The 15,077-nt window shown below is 43.9% G+C and overlaps 1 protein-coding gene across 2 annotated transcripts in view; it reads left to right on the top strand.

Annotated features, from left to right (window-relative positions):
* LOC112230927 (breakpoint cluster region protein) overlaps positions 1 to 11,670 on the top strand; it is a 127,304-nt gene extending 115,634 nt beyond the window's left edge. For both annotated transcript variants that reach the window (XM_024397330.2, XM_024397329.2), the window contains exons 16-23: positions 994 to 1,125; positions 5,857 to 5,916; positions 6,062 to 6,171; positions 9,004 to 9,143; positions 9,787 to 9,921; positions 10,033 to 10,138; positions 10,332 to 10,494; positions 10,570 to 11,670. In XM_024397330.2, the coding sequence (XP_024253098.1) occupies positions 994 to 1,125; positions 5,857 to 5,916; positions 6,062 to 6,171; positions 9,004 to 9,143; positions 9,787 to 9,921; positions 10,033 to 10,138; positions 10,332 to 10,494; positions 10,570 to 10,659 (936 nt within the window). In that variant the 3' untranslated portion in view covers positions 10,660 to 11,670. The remainder of the gene's footprint in view (positions 1 to 993; positions 1,126 to 5,856; positions 5,917 to 6,061; positions 6,172 to 9,003; positions 9,144 to 9,786; positions 9,922 to 10,032; positions 10,139 to 10,331; positions 10,495 to 10,569) is intronic.
* Positions 11,671 to 15,077: the final 3,407 nt, after the last annotated feature.

Here is a 15,077-nt window from a genome sequence, read left to right as displayed (position 1 = left end):
TGGAAATAGTGTTAGCTAATGAGGAGCTTCTGATGATGACTCGTGTCTGAGGAAATGTTCACGGAATGCGCTGCGACCTGAACCATGTGGAAACCATATGCAGGGAGTTCTTTCACGTAATTAACGGGAATCTCCATCAGCGGCCCATTCTGCTGTTCACAATGCGTTTACATCTACAGCACTTAACTGCTAACATATACAGACCAACACTATAGAGTATCTCTTGGAAGAGACTTTGGAAGAGACTTTCATGCCAAATACTTAACTACCAATGTAAAGAAAAACTGCATCTCTGCTTCTGCCTGCCCCTTATCAGAGTCCCACATTAGGTGGGCCTCATCTTCACCTGTCCTGAAACCCCTAATTCTTTACATTGGTCCTTTGAGAAATGACCGTAAAGCCTCTTCAGACTATGTGGTTTTGGTGTGCAGATAGGTCCCATAAATCTATGTGATTTCTGTGGCGTTTTCTCTCGCTCTCTTTCTCTCTCGCTCGCTCGTTTTTTCTCTCTCGATCTCTTGCTACTCTTTCTTTTTCTCTCTCTCGCTACTCTTTATCACGTTTCAGGTAAGACCCAAATGCAGACTGTATCAAAGTAACAATGTTTTTTACAGCAACAGGGGCAGGTAAACGACAGGTCAAGGCAGGCAGGGGTTGATAAATCCAGAGTAGTGGGGCAAAGGTACAGGACGGCAGGCAGACTCAGGGTCAGGGAGGGCAGAAAAGGTCAATCAAGAGACAGGAACAGAGGGAAAAACGCTGGTAGGTTGTGACGAAACAAAACAATTTGGCAACAGACAAACAGAGGACACAGGTATAAATACACAGGGGATAATGGGGAAGATGGGCGACACTTGGAGGGGGGTGGAGACAATCACAAAGACAGGTGAAACAGATCAGGGCGTGACACATTCTCTCCCCTCTCTTTCTCTCTCTCTCTCTCCCCTCTCTCTCTCTCTTCCCTCTCTTTCTCCCTCTCTCTCTGTACTCCAGGAGTTTGAGATAGACCTTGAGGGCTCTCAGACCCTGAGGCTGTTGTGTTATGAGAAGAGCTACAACAAGACCAAGCAGATCAAAGAGGACGGAGACAGCACCGACCGCATCATCGGCAAAGGACAGATCCCGGTACGTCTCTGAGTCAACGTAACGCTGTAACGTCACCATGGCGACATATCCAGATAACGTTATGGTTGTGCCAGTGTGGTGTGATTGCTGTCTGAATGTCCTAGATGCGGACTGGACACTGCTGAGTGCTGTGCTGATTCGCTTAATGAATTAGCTTATTATGTGAGTAGTAGGATAGACTGTCTACAGTGACTAGATGTGTTTTAGATGAATTTAAAATATACTTATCTTAGAGGGTAAAATGTCAGTAACCCATCCGGTTACTGACATACTGAGTTTGTATCAGGGTCCATAATTCATGTGTTCAACCTGACCTGGTAACCCTGTCACTCCCGCTGAGGCTCTCTCACTTTCAATTGTAAATGTATGTGTACACACAGGTTTTTTTTGCTTGTGGGTTTTGAGGGATGGAGTACTGTATAGGGGGCCCACTGGTATGGGCTTTGTGTACATAGCCTGTTTTGTTTCAAGGAAAGGCAGGTAGCCTTGGTTAGTGTTTCAGAGCCATGGGGCCTCTGCTTTGATCTGGTCTACTCCTGGGGGGATTTACTGTTCCCTGTTCCCCTCCCCCACTTGGCCAGCTGTGTGTGTGTGTGTGTGTGTGAGAGAGAGAAAACCTTTCAGTATTCAGTGGTGTCCAATAACAAACATACGTTTACCGGACCTGGGGCAGTCTTGTAGGGGGAAGTTGACACTAAACACTGATCTTGGGTCAGTTTAGCATTTGCCCCACTAATGGTTAAAATGATGAATGGGGGAGGTAGCTGAGCCTAGATCTGTACCTATGGGGAATCCATACCCCAGAGCAGAGGGAGTTATGATGCCTGAACCCTGGTAGTTCCTCTCTGGTTTGTCGCTTGCTCGTTAAACAAACAAAGCAAAAAATGTGGGAATACGGCTCCCTCTAGTGGTTACCATGGTAACTGGGATGAGTATCGCCATGCCAACTACGATGGTGGTTCAACACAGAATCGTCCCATACCCCAGTCTGTACTTGCTGTACCACCCACACCACACGTGTTTGCTTGTGTAGCGCCGGGCTCTCTCCTCCTCGGATCTATGTGCTGTGTCCCTCAGTAGTCTTACATCTGGTTCGCACGGAAACACACACAGCGGGACGCCGTGTTGCCCAAGCTGAGCAGCTTAGCATGAAAGTCGCAACAGATGATTTATTTATTCATTCATGTATTCATTTAACCTTTATTTTGACACGGAGCCCTGGATGCACATCAATACACACTATTCAGATCAACCTTTCATCCAAACACGCGAGGTGGGCATGTTGGTGCACTGGGCTCGGCCAATAGAGGATGGGGGGGGTCAAGGTCGAGTCAATGGAGAACAGAGGGGAGGAGACAGAGAGGCGCAGAGGGAGGGGCTTGTCATCCTGAAATGCAAATCCACACCTGTGTGTATGAGAACGTACTTGTAGCTGGCGATCCTGACACACACACACATTCCTCAGAGCAAGCGATTCAGGTGTGTGTTGGGCGAAACAGAGCTTTCCCTGGACCACTGGAGATCATTGTGGACGGGGCTGAGTTAGGCTACACACTGGGACTGGACGCAGAGAGACTGGGGGACACACCATGCTGAGGCTACAGCTGTACTGGCGGAGGAGCAGCAGAGGAAACAAGGAGAAGAGGAGGAGGGAAGAAGAAGAAGAAGGGCAGTATGGGCCTGACAGGAGCGTCTACCACCAACTCCCTGAATCTACAGAACTTGCACACTTGACTTTCTCAGTCTTTGTCAGTCTCTCGACACAGAAAGCCATGACAGTGAAGTAGCTGAGGACAGAGGAGATGGGATGGAAGACCTGCTCTCTGTTGGCCAGACACTGCAGCAGGGTCAGTGTGTAGGGCAGTAGGGAGAGGGGAAAGGAGGTCCCCGGCCTGGGGCGAAGGGAGAAGTATACGCAGTGCACTGCTGAGAGGCACAGTAAACCCCCCCTCCCTCACTGTACGATGACTAATGTTCAATGGTTTGACAGAAACAAATCATGTACGGGGAGGGGAACGGGCAACTGTGTGTGGGTTTGCTTTTGTTGTCCACATTCCAGCGACAAACAGCCCATGTTAGCCGTACTTTAAGTTTGCGCAGTGACATGCTGATCGCCTCTGGCTCGACCCCGTACAGGCAAGGATTCCTTGTCCTTAGACTTTTTGGATGTGATCGTGCGTGTTTTCCTCTGTTGAACTGATACGGACTGAAAGAGGGACTTTCTCTGTACCCTACCGGTGTGCTGTTACTGTACTGGCCCAGGAGATTGAAATGATTCAATTAAGTGCTGGGAACATGATCCAGCACTGCATGTGATCAGATGGAGCTTAGCCAAGATGGGGTTGAGGGAAAAAGGTACACGATGAACTGTGGGTGGGTGGGTGTGGTGTGGTACGGTGTGCCCGGCTGAACTCAGTCCAGATGGCAGGATCTGTTTGTCCAGAGTGGACAGGAGGACAGTTAGCTGACTAATGCAGGAGATGCTAGGGGCCAGATATGCTGACCAACTGAAACCTGAGGTTGCACTTGATAACACGTTATAACGCCACTGTGTGAAGAAAATTATAAACAATTGGTGTATTCAGTCCTAGGGAAGATGTCAGCCGAAAGGTCTTGTTTATGAGTCTTGGTGTCTGTGTGTATTGGTGTCTGTGTGTAGTGGTGTTTATGAGTCTTGGTGTATGTGTATATTGATGTTTATGAGTCTTGGTGTCTGTGTGTATTGGTGTTTATTAGTCTTGGTGTCTGTGTGTATTGGTGTCTGTGTGTAGTGATGTCTGTGTGTAGTGATGTCTGTGTGTAGTGATGTCTGTGTGTAGTGATGTCTGTGTGTAGTGGTGTCCATGTGTAGTGGTGTTTATGAGTCTTGGTGTATGTGTGTATTGGTGTTGTGTGTATTGGTGTTCATGAGTCTTGGTGTTTATGAGTCTTGGTGTCTGTGTGTAGTGGTGTCTGTGTGTAGTGGTGTATGTCTGTAGTGGTGTCTGTGTGTAGTGGTGTTTATGAGTCTTGGTGTATGTGTGTAGTGGTGTCTGTGTGTAGTGGTGTTTATGAGTCTTGGTGTCTGTGTGTATTGGTGTTTATGAGTCTTGGTGTCTGTGTGTATTGGTGTCTGTGTGTATTGGTGTTTATTAGTCTTGGTGTCTGTGTGTATTGGTGTTTATGTTATGAGTCTTGGTGTTAATGAGTCTTGGTGTCTGTGTGTATTGGTATTTATGAGTCTTGGTATCTGTGTGTAGTGGTGATTATGAGTTATGGTGTCTCTGTGTATTGGTGTTTATGAATCTTGGTGTCTGTGTATTGGTGTCTGTGTATTGGTGTTTATGAGTCTTGGTGTCTGTGTGTAGTGGTGTTTATGAGTCTTGGTGTCTGTGTGTATTGTTGTTTATGAGTCTTGGTGTCTGTGTGTATTGGTGTCTGTGTAGTGATGTCTGTGTGTAGTGATGTCTGTGTGTAGTGATGTCTGTGTGTAGTGATGTCTGTGTGTAGTGGTGTCCATGTGTAGTGGTGTTTATGAGTCTTGGTGTATGTGTGTATTGGTGTCTGTGTGTATTGGTGTTGTGTGTATTGGTGTTCATGAGTCTTGGTGTTTATGAGTCTTGGTGTCTGTGTGTAGTGGTGTCTGTGTGTAGTGGTGTATGTCTGTAGTGGTGTCTGTGTGTAGTGGTGTTTATGAGTCTTGGTGTCTGTAGGTATTGGTGTATGTGTGTAGTGGTGTCTGTGTGTAGTGGTGTTTATGAGTCTTGGTGTCTGTGTGTATTGGTGTTTATGAGTCTTGGTGTCTGTGTGTATTGGTGTCTGTGTGTATTGGTGTTTATTAGTCTTGGTGTCTGTGTGTATTGGTGTTTATGTTATGAGTCTTGGTGTTTATGAGTCTTGGTGTCTGTGTGTATTGGTGTTTATGAGTCTTGGTATCTGTGTGTAGTGGTGATTATGAGTTATGGTGTCTCTGTGTATTGGTGTTTATGAATCTTGGTGTCTCTGTGTATTGGTGCCTGTGTATTGGTGTTTATGAGTCTTGGTGTCTGTGTGTATTGGTGTTTATGAGTCTTGGTGTCTGTGTGTATTGGTGTCTGTGTGTATTGGTGTTTATGAGTCTTGGTGTCTGTGTGTATTGGTGTCTGTGTGTATTGGTGTTTATGAGTCTTGGTGTCTGTGTGTATTTGTGTCTGTGTGTATTGGTGTTTATGAGTCTTGGTGTCTGTGTGTATTGGTGGCTGTGTGTATTGGTGGCTGTGTGTATTGGTGTTTATGAGTCTTGGTGTCTGTGTGTATTGGTGTTTATGAGTCTTGGTGTCTGTGTGTATTGGTGTTTGAGTCTTAGTGCCTGTGTGTAGTGGTGTTTATGAGTCTTGGTGTCTGTGTGTATTGGTGTTTATGGGTCTTGGTGTCTGTCTGTATTGGTGTCTGTGTGTAGTGGTGTTTATGAGTCTTGGTGTCTGTGTGTAGTGGTGTTTATGAGTCTTGGTGTCTGTGTAGTGATGTCTGTGTGTAGTGGTGTCTGTGTGTAGTGGTGTTTATGAGTCTTGGTGTCTGTGTGTAGTTGTGTCTGTGTGTATTGGTGTCTGTGTGTATTGGTGTTTATGAGTCTTGGTGTTTATGAGTCTTGGTGTCTGTGTGTATTGGTGTCTATGTGTATTGGTGTCTGTGTGTATTGGTGTCTGTGTGTAGTGGTGTCTGTGTGTAGTGGTGGACTAACCGAGGATCTTCTTCTGGCTTTGCTCCATCCAGCTGGATCCGCAGACGCTCCAAGGCAAAGACTGGCAGAGGACGCTTATCCCCATGAACGGGGTGAGTGTGTCAGCCCTGTTAAACGGATGAGTCTGTGTTTGTGCCATGCCATGTGATCCTTTAAATGTGTGCTTCTTGTCATACTTAGCCATCTCTTGTCAGTGTAAACGGGTTTAGACTGTCATTTAATCTCTCTCGGCTCCAGATCGAGGTGAAGCTCTCTGTGAAGTTCACCAGCCGGGAGTTCAGTCTAAAGAGGATGCCGTCACGGAAACCCATGGGCGTGTTCGGAATCAAGATCTCCACGGTGACCAAGTGAGTTCAATAGTACCCTCATATAAATATACCCCGGAAACACACTCCCTGGCCATCTATACAGTTAACCATGGAGAAAGCCTGCTGTAAGACAGCTGGTGAACGCAAGTGACTCAAGTGAATGTCACAGCCTAATCTAAGAGAACCAGAGAATCTCTCTGAAAGGAGGAGGGAGAATATAGGATGGGGGGGTGACAGATGGACAGGACTCCATGTTGAGATTGTAAGCCTGTCATCCCAGATAATCCAAACTACATTTACGTGTCACTATTCACTCCCCCAGGTACAAGCCCTGGGCTACACGACCCGTTCCCCTTCTCCTTTAGTCTACTAAGAGAACACAAACATTGTTTCTGGTATACAGCTGGCAAAGCTTCTGTCAAGCCACTGATTAGAGTGGTCTCTGTCTGCGTCCCAAATGGCACCTCCTCCTTATACAGTGTACTACTGTTGACCTGGTCAAAGGAGAGAGACTGTGATTTTAGGGAAGGTAAATGTTATTGACAAGATGTCAACTCACACAGTCTCCCATAGATTTTCCTACTTGCATTTCTCCTTGTGGACACTGCTCTGAGGTTGTCAACAGAGAATAAAGAGAGGGAGAGGGGGAGGGGTATATAGGGACCATGAAAGAAGGGGTGAAGGGACGTTCAGATAGAGTGCAATATGTAGTTAAACAGTAAAGGGCAGTTGAGGCAAAGATAGTGGATAAAGAAAGATAGTTCACTCAGGCTGTTTACCATTGAAAAAAATGGCCAGTTCCTGTCTACTTAAGGTAGTGGCTCTCCCATAGACACCAATGCCATAGCAGCTGTGTCTGGTCTACTTAGTTCATTGACTTCCATTGAAACAGAAACAATTAGGGAGTGGGATATCTCGCTTCCTCTTCCGTCTCTGGTTGAGGCCAGGCTTGTGGCCAATGTTGGTGAGTGACGTTAATTGGATTGCTAGTAACGAGCGGACTAATAAGGTTTAACAGCAGAACCAATTAAGGCTGTAGAGACAACAATAACACCAACAGAGAACCACCACCATCACTACTGGACCTAAGAACAACTACATAGTCACACAAGGCTGCCTGCCAGCTCAACCTGCTCATTTGTAGTACATGAAGCCACAACAAAACACACAGTGGTAATTGTGCATTTTGTATCCATAATAATTAATGAACATGATAAAGTACACAGCCGATGTGTTTATATTTTGGGTTCACAGCCTACAACAATGCAGCGAGAGCCAGCAGTACAGTACAGTACACACGTTATTGTCAGTGGGAATATACAGTACCAGTCAAAAGTTTGGACACACCTACTCATTCAAGAGTTTTTCTTTATTTGTACTATTTTCTACATTGTAGAATAATAGTGAAGACATCAAAACTATGAAATAACACATATGGAATCATGTAGTAACAAAAAAGTGTTAAACAAATAAAATATAGTTTCGATTTTAGATTCTTCGGAGTAGCCACCCTTTCTTTGCCTTGATCACAGCTTTGCACACTCTTGGCATTCTCTCAACCAGCTTCACCTGGATTGCTTTTCCAACAGTCTTGAAGGAGTTCCCACATATGCTGAGCACTTGTTGGCTGCTTTTCCTTCACTTTGTGGTACAACTCATCCTAAACCCTCTCAATTTGGTTGAGGTCAGGTGATTGTGGAGGCCAGGTCATCTGATTCAGCACTCCATCACTCTCCTTCTTGATAGCCCTTACACAGCCTGGAGGTATGTTGGGTCATTGTCCTGTTGAAAGACAAACCAGATGGGATGGCGTATCGCTGCAGAATGCTGTGGTAGCCATGCTGGTTAAGTGTGCCTTGAATTCTAAATAAATCACAGACAGTGTCACTGGCAAAGCACCCCCACACCATCACATCTCCTCCTCCATGCTTCACAGTGGGAACCACACATGCAGAGATCATCCGTTCACCTACTCAACGTCTCACAAAGACGCAGCGGTTGGAACCAAAAATCTCTCATTTGGACTCATCAGATCAAAGGACAGATTTCCGTCGGTGTAATGTCCATTGCTCGAACAGTTGATGTTCAGATGTGTCTGTTACTTGAACTCTGTGAAGCATTTATCTGGGCTGCAATCTGAGGTGCAGTTAACTCTAATGAACGTATCCTCTGCAGCAGAGGTAACTCTGGGTCTTCCTTTCCTGTGGTGGTCCTCATGAGAGCCAGTTTCATCATAGCGCTTGATGGTTTTTGCGACTGACCTTCATGTCTTAAAGTAATGATGGACTCTAATTTCTCTTTGCTTATTTGAGCTGTTTTTGCCATAATATGGACTTGGTCTTTTACCAAATAGGGCTATATTCTGTATACCACCCCTGTCTTGTCACAACACAACTGATTGGCTCAAATGCATTAACTTTTAACAAGGCACACCTATTCATTGAAATGTATTCCAGGTGACTACCTCATGAAGCTGGTTGAGAGAATGCCAAGAGTGTGCAAAGCTGTCATCAAGGCAAACGTGGCTACTTTGAAGAATCTCAATTGTTTAACACTTTTTTGTTACTACATGATTCCATATGTGTTATTTCATCGTTTTGATGTCTTCACTATTATTCTACAATGTAGAAAATAGTCTAAATAAATATAAACCCTGGAATGAGTAGATGTCAACTTTTTACTGGTACTGTATGTTGTTATTGTTTTAATAATTGCACACACATTTTTGGATACTAACACAGTTAAAGATGCAATTTGTGTGCAACCTATGCATCCAACAGAAAAACTCTTCGGTGTGTGTGTGTGTCATTGTGTATGTATCCCCATGCCCTCTGGTATGCCATTCCTTAATTGTGTGTTTCCCCATGCCAGACGGGAGCACTCCAAGGTGCCCTACATCGTCAGACAGTGTCTGGAGGAGATTGAGCGGAGGGGGATGGAGGAAGTGGGCATCTACAGGGTCTCAGGGGTGGCTACAGACATCCAGGCCCTGAAGGCTGCCTTTGATACCAGTGAGTACCAACACCTTACTTTCCCCTGATGCTCCCTCTCAGTGGAGCCCTGGATGTGAGAATAGGCTACAGTATAGCATTTTCTGTGGACGTTCTGTAGCTTGGTGGAACCAACCTTGATACGTGAAGCGAGATAGAACAATGAATGCAGCCGTCCGTCTGGTTCCATCAGACTAGCCTCTGTGCACTCCCATGTAAATTCAAGTCTGTTGGACTGACTACTATAAAATCCATGTGTCCTACCCTACTGTCTCCCCTCAGGTGAACTTCTGATTATGCCGCTCCGTTTTTGGGAATCATGGGTACATTTTCTGGTTTTGCAACAAAAAAAAAGACTAAAAGAGTTTGTGCTTAACCCAGTTTTCTTTCTTCAATTTAGACTTACTAATTCCTATGTGTGGGTGAGCTTGTGCGTCTGTGCATTTGTGTGAGTACGTGTGTGTGTGGTGATTTCTCTGATTACGACATATACAGCTTGCTTTGGGGAGCATGTTGTGTCCTCGGCCTATCTGCCAACGAACTGAGGCGCAGTGTGATTTTAGTGAATGGCAGAAATGACCGCGGCTATCTGTCTCCCTGCTCCGCTGTTGCCATGGCTACACTTTCTGCCTGTCTTTCTGAGCTCTGCCCGTCTTTCCCACAGACAACAAAGACGTGTCTGTGATGATGAGTGAGATGGATGTGAACGCCATCGCCGGGACTCTGAAGCTGTACTTCAGAGAGCTGCCAGAACCCCTCTTCACCGATGACCTGTACCCCAACTTCGCAGGAGGCATTGGTTAGTCACATGGCTATGACCAGGCCAACAGCCACATCTACCATTATCATATTATCGTGGTATAACTCAGCACTCAGGTTAATGTGTGAATGTCGGTCTCTCTTTCTGCAGCCCTGTCTGACAGCGTTGCCAAAGAGAGCTGCATGCTGAATCTACTGTTGTCGCTGCCAGAACCCAACCTGGTCACGTTCCTTTTCCTGCTGGATCACTTGAAGAGGTACACACAGACAGACACACAGACATCGAGCTACACTTAGACAAACGCAGGCATTTAGAGACAAGCCGATCCCAAGCAAGCAAGCAGATGCTCAACTCCTTATATGTTTGAGTAACAGAGGGATTGTTATGTCCTTTCACGTGGTGTGTTACCACGAGCCACCATTCACCCTCGGTCTCTGCCCGCTCCCCAGGGTGGCTGACAAGGAGAGCATCAACAAGATGTCCCTCCACAACCTGGCCACGGTGTTTGGCCCCACCCTGCTGCGTCCTGCAGAGAAGGACAGCATGATCCCCACCAACCCCACGCAGCCTATCAGCATGGGAGACAGCTGGTCCCTGGAGGTCATGTCACAGGTAGTCTGTCTCTCTCTCTCCCCATCCCTCTTCTTTGGTATTATCGTCCCTCTCACTGTCCGTCTGTCCCCCCAGGTCCAGGTGTTGCTGTACTTCCTCCAGCTGGAGACCATCCCCACGCCGGACAGTAAGCGTCAGAGCATCCTCTTCTCCACCGAAGTGTAGAGGGTTCCACAGGGAGATAGAGACTCAAACCCGAGTCTACAGTACAGTATGTCCATTTGGGAAGGCCACTGAGAGTGAGAATGGCCCTAGCTGGACTGGACTGCAGCAGGAGATTTCTTCGCCGTTGATTCTGGACATATCCTGCAGAGGGCGCCACCACCCCCTCCGTGAACAAGAGGTTGACACCAGTACCACACATCTGATGATGATAATGCATTATTACATCACACCCAATAGCAAGTGTGACTCTCTGTGCCTGTCTCACGCAACATATTCTCCACTCCTCCTCGCTCTGTCTTTTCGCTCTCATGTCAAAGCTCCACAGCTTGTGTACGGTGTCTGGAATGAATGCTACTACTGGACATGCCCGTTGTAACCACAAATTAAACACTTCAATTTGATACTGATAAGCATGTAGGGGAAAAGAGTGTCCCAGGTTAGTTTTTAGTTTTTTTGGTATCGGCTCCTGCTTGGTAAGCAGAGAAACAGCTATTGTGTAACTTATGACAGATTCCGTGATTTCTCATCACACTTTTGGGCTTCTCCACTTTAAGTTATTGTTGTGGAAGGTAATCCTCAGTTCTTCTCGATTTAGTTTGAAGACTTATACAGGCAGAGCAGAAATGCAATGCTTTTGTTGTTTTCGTTTTGCACTGTATGCCTCTTCAGAAATAGCCAGATTGTGATGGACATCACATACACAGTATATTTGTTTTTTGGACAATTATGAAGGCAAGAGCCTGCGCTGCGTTTTGTTTAGGCCATCTCAAATGTTTGAGTTATTTCTTAATCCACCGCTGGAGAGATTCAATCCGTATGTTTTACACGTGATACACTGGGACCACAATGCTAAGGTTACGTTGAAAAGGAACCATCTGGGTCCTCTGAAGAGGTTCTGATAGGAACATCCAGAGCTGCCAGGATCACCACACAGTTGTCCCAGGAATCCAAAACTCACACACACACACACACACACACACACACACACACACACACACACACACACACACACACACACAACAACAACAAAAGTGTATACAAGGTAAACAAGCATTGGACAAACACAGAGAGACTGCAAGAAAAGGAACAGTTGACAGAAGCGGCTGATGTTTCTATAGATTATAAAAGGACTGCCAACAGTTTGGACCATAAAGCAATTCTATCTAGTTGTGTTGTTTGTGTCTCAAGTAGTCCTTATTTTAAATATCCGGGAAGCAATATATTTTCTAACATAGGATTTCGTCTGCGTTCATATCTTTGATCCGGAGATGTCATAGGAGATCTAGCAAAAATAATCTGTTTGGCTTTCTTTCTTTTTTTTTAACACAATTGTATTTACAGATAAATTATTTACATAATTGTCAAGCTGTAATTTTTGTATGTTACTTATTTTAACAGTGTAATAATCATTGATACGAGCATAATTTATTTTGGGAGTGGGGGCCAGATGCAACATCTCTTTGTTCCGATTTGATGAAGAAAGTGGTATAGGTTTCAGCCTTGAGTCCTGGGGTGATGGCAGATCATATCCTGCCTACGTAACTAGGATGTAGCCTTGTTGTGGGAATAACTGCAGTTTTGTCCAGCCTTTTGTTAGCCATTTATCCATCATGAAGGTAACACTCCCTCTATGATTTTGAATGCTGCTGTGGAAATGTCACAACCTCTCTTCATCTGTTGGGTAAACCTTCCCGGTGATTGTCCTAGTCCACTACCACCGGCCCTGAAATCTTGCTGTGTTACTGAAGTAGTAAACAAAACGATACATTTAGTAGTATACAGTACATACAATAACGTGTTTCCTCTTGTCAACTGTCTCAGTGGTCTTGTAAAAGTAATTATCATGTAAATTAAGGTAATTTGCCTATTTCAAATTGGTTGTTTTGATTTGCAGGCGCTCTACATTTTTGTCTAAAGTGAACCATTCTGTTGCTTTTATGAAAGAATACTTGTTTATCCTATTTTCACCAATATTTTGGTGGGTGTTTGGACAGCTGTCTTAAACCGTCCCCTACACCCCTCCCCCATTGTCTGCCTGATAGTAACCCACAAAAGGGACCTGGAAAAGAAAATGCTCTTAGAATATTTTGTTCAGAAAAAAAAGAGAAGATTATATTAGTAGGGTTTTAATTTCAGTACCTTGATTTAACATGCAGGCATGTTTGATTACATTATTTTTCTTCACTGTGTTGTCATCTATAGTGAGTTCCCGAAAGTATTGGGACAGCGACACATTTGTTGTTGTTATGGCACTGTATTCCAGTACTTTAAATTTGAAATGATACAATGACCATGAAGTTAAAGTGCAGACTGTCAGCATTGATTTGAGGGTATTTTTATCCATATCAGGTGAACCGTATAGAAATTACTGCACTCTTTGTATGTAGTCCACCCATTTTAGGGGACAAAAATATTGGGACAAATTCACTTATGTGTATTCAAGTAGTCAAAAGTTATGTATATATTTAGTCCCATATTCATTGGATTACATCAAGCGTGTGACTCAAAACATGTGTTGGATGCATTTGCTGTTTGTTTTGGTTGTTTCAGATTATTTTGTGACCAATAGAAATGAATGGTAAATAATGTATTGTGTCATTTTGGAGTCACTTTTATTGTAAAAAAAAAACCACTTCTACATTAATGTGGATGCTACCATGATTACGGATCATCCTGAATTAAAAGCATCCACATGAATGTAGAAGTGTTTCGAAACATATTCTATTCTTATTTACAATAAAAGTGACTCCAAAATGACACAATACATGATATACTATTCATTTCTATCGGGCACAAAATGTCCTGTAATTACTAAACGGTTCAGCCGATATGGATGAAAATACCCTCAAATTAAAGCTGACAGCCTACACTTTAACTTCATAGTCATTGTATCATTTCAAATCCAACGTGCTGGATTACAGAGCCAAAACAACAACAAAAAGCTCACTGTACTTGTTGTCATGTTGGGCCACAGGATGTGCTTTGGTTCTGAAAAAGAAGCTTAAAATAGGTTATAATGTTTCATGCTGGCTGACAAATTGTTAACAAGAAATGTGTTTAGTTTACTAACTCAGAGACTGTACTACTCTCTACGCTACTGAGATTTCATGAAGGACTCCGGCATTTTGAAGTTAGCCGGAGACATTTCTGGCAGTTTTGGCTGTAGTCAGTACAGTAGGTGGAGTAAAATCTGGCATTTGTGAGTGTGTGGGTGTGTATGCAAGCATTCATGCCCACAAATGTGTGAGTGAGTGAATTAATTAATGGGACAATTATTTACTGTATAAAAAAGGAAATTAAGACATGTTTCAAATCCTGACTTAACCATATATCAACTAACTCAGTTCCGGTTAATAGCCATAGTCATCATTTTTAACAACACATTTTTGGCCTAATGTATCCTCACATATCCCACACACATGTAACTGTACATGAAGCAAGCCATTAGCTATGAGAGAGAAAGGCAGTGCATTGACCAGTCATTTGGATCGCTTTGATCTCCATAATTAGTGCTTAATGTGCACTGTTCTGCTCCATTGTGCCTCCACGCTATAGCTTTTATTCAGGATGTATGCCGTGGGTTTCAATATGTCATTGGAATTGCTGTTAGGAGACTTACTGGGTGCTTTAGTCTCTCTTGCCTTTTGAGAAAACCGATATGTCATTCTGGCACATATTTTGAGACCAATACATGACCGTAGAGTTTGGTATCTCCATTCATGGTACTAGCCTGTATTTGAGATCTCGTCTGAATATTATGATACCAAACTGAGTCCAATTCATTTTTGGAATAAATACGATGCTGACAATGGACAAATGCTTAGTCAATAACCCTCACTCTGCCTTAGCTCTGTCTACAATAACAACATATCTCATTTTCAGCTTTTCTGTTCCAGTTCTGTGTAAAATGAAGTCTACTGTATTTACAGAGTTGAATACCCTCATCTGAAGGAAATTATATTAGTAGTAACTAAGTGCTATCTATAATTGTAGGAGGACACTTTCAAAAATCACTGTCAGTTATATGACTCATATCTAGATCATATCGCTCAAGGCTCTATGCTGTGCTGTGTATCGTTCATTTGTAAGATGTCCTTTGTTTGTTTTCCAATAACAGCCAAACAGTCTGTAACCACCTGTTGTCCTATCTGTTGCTACTGTATGTATGTATGTATGTATGTATGTATGTATGTATGTATGTATGTATGTATGTATGTATGTATGTATGTATGTATGTATGTATGTATGTATGTATGTGTGTATGTATGTATGTGTGTGTATGTATGTATGTGTGTGTGTGTGTGTGTGTGTGTGTGTGTGTGTGTGTGTGTGTGTGTGTGTGTGTGTGTGTGTATATCAACATGTCACTAATCCAGAACATAACCTACTTTGGATGGGCTTGCACTTTCAGTTACTTT

This window comes from Oncorhynchus tshawytscha, linkage group LG33 (assembly GCF_018296145.1).
Source record: "Oncorhynchus tshawytscha isolate Ot180627B linkage group LG33, Otsh_v2.0, whole genome shotgun sequence".
Taxonomy (NCBI): domain Eukaryota; kingdom Metazoa; phylum Chordata; class Actinopteri; order Salmoniformes; family Salmonidae; genus Oncorhynchus; species Oncorhynchus tshawytscha.
The sequence above is the reverse complement of the archived record's forward strand: the minus strand, read 5'-3'. Positions and strand labels throughout refer to the sequence as shown.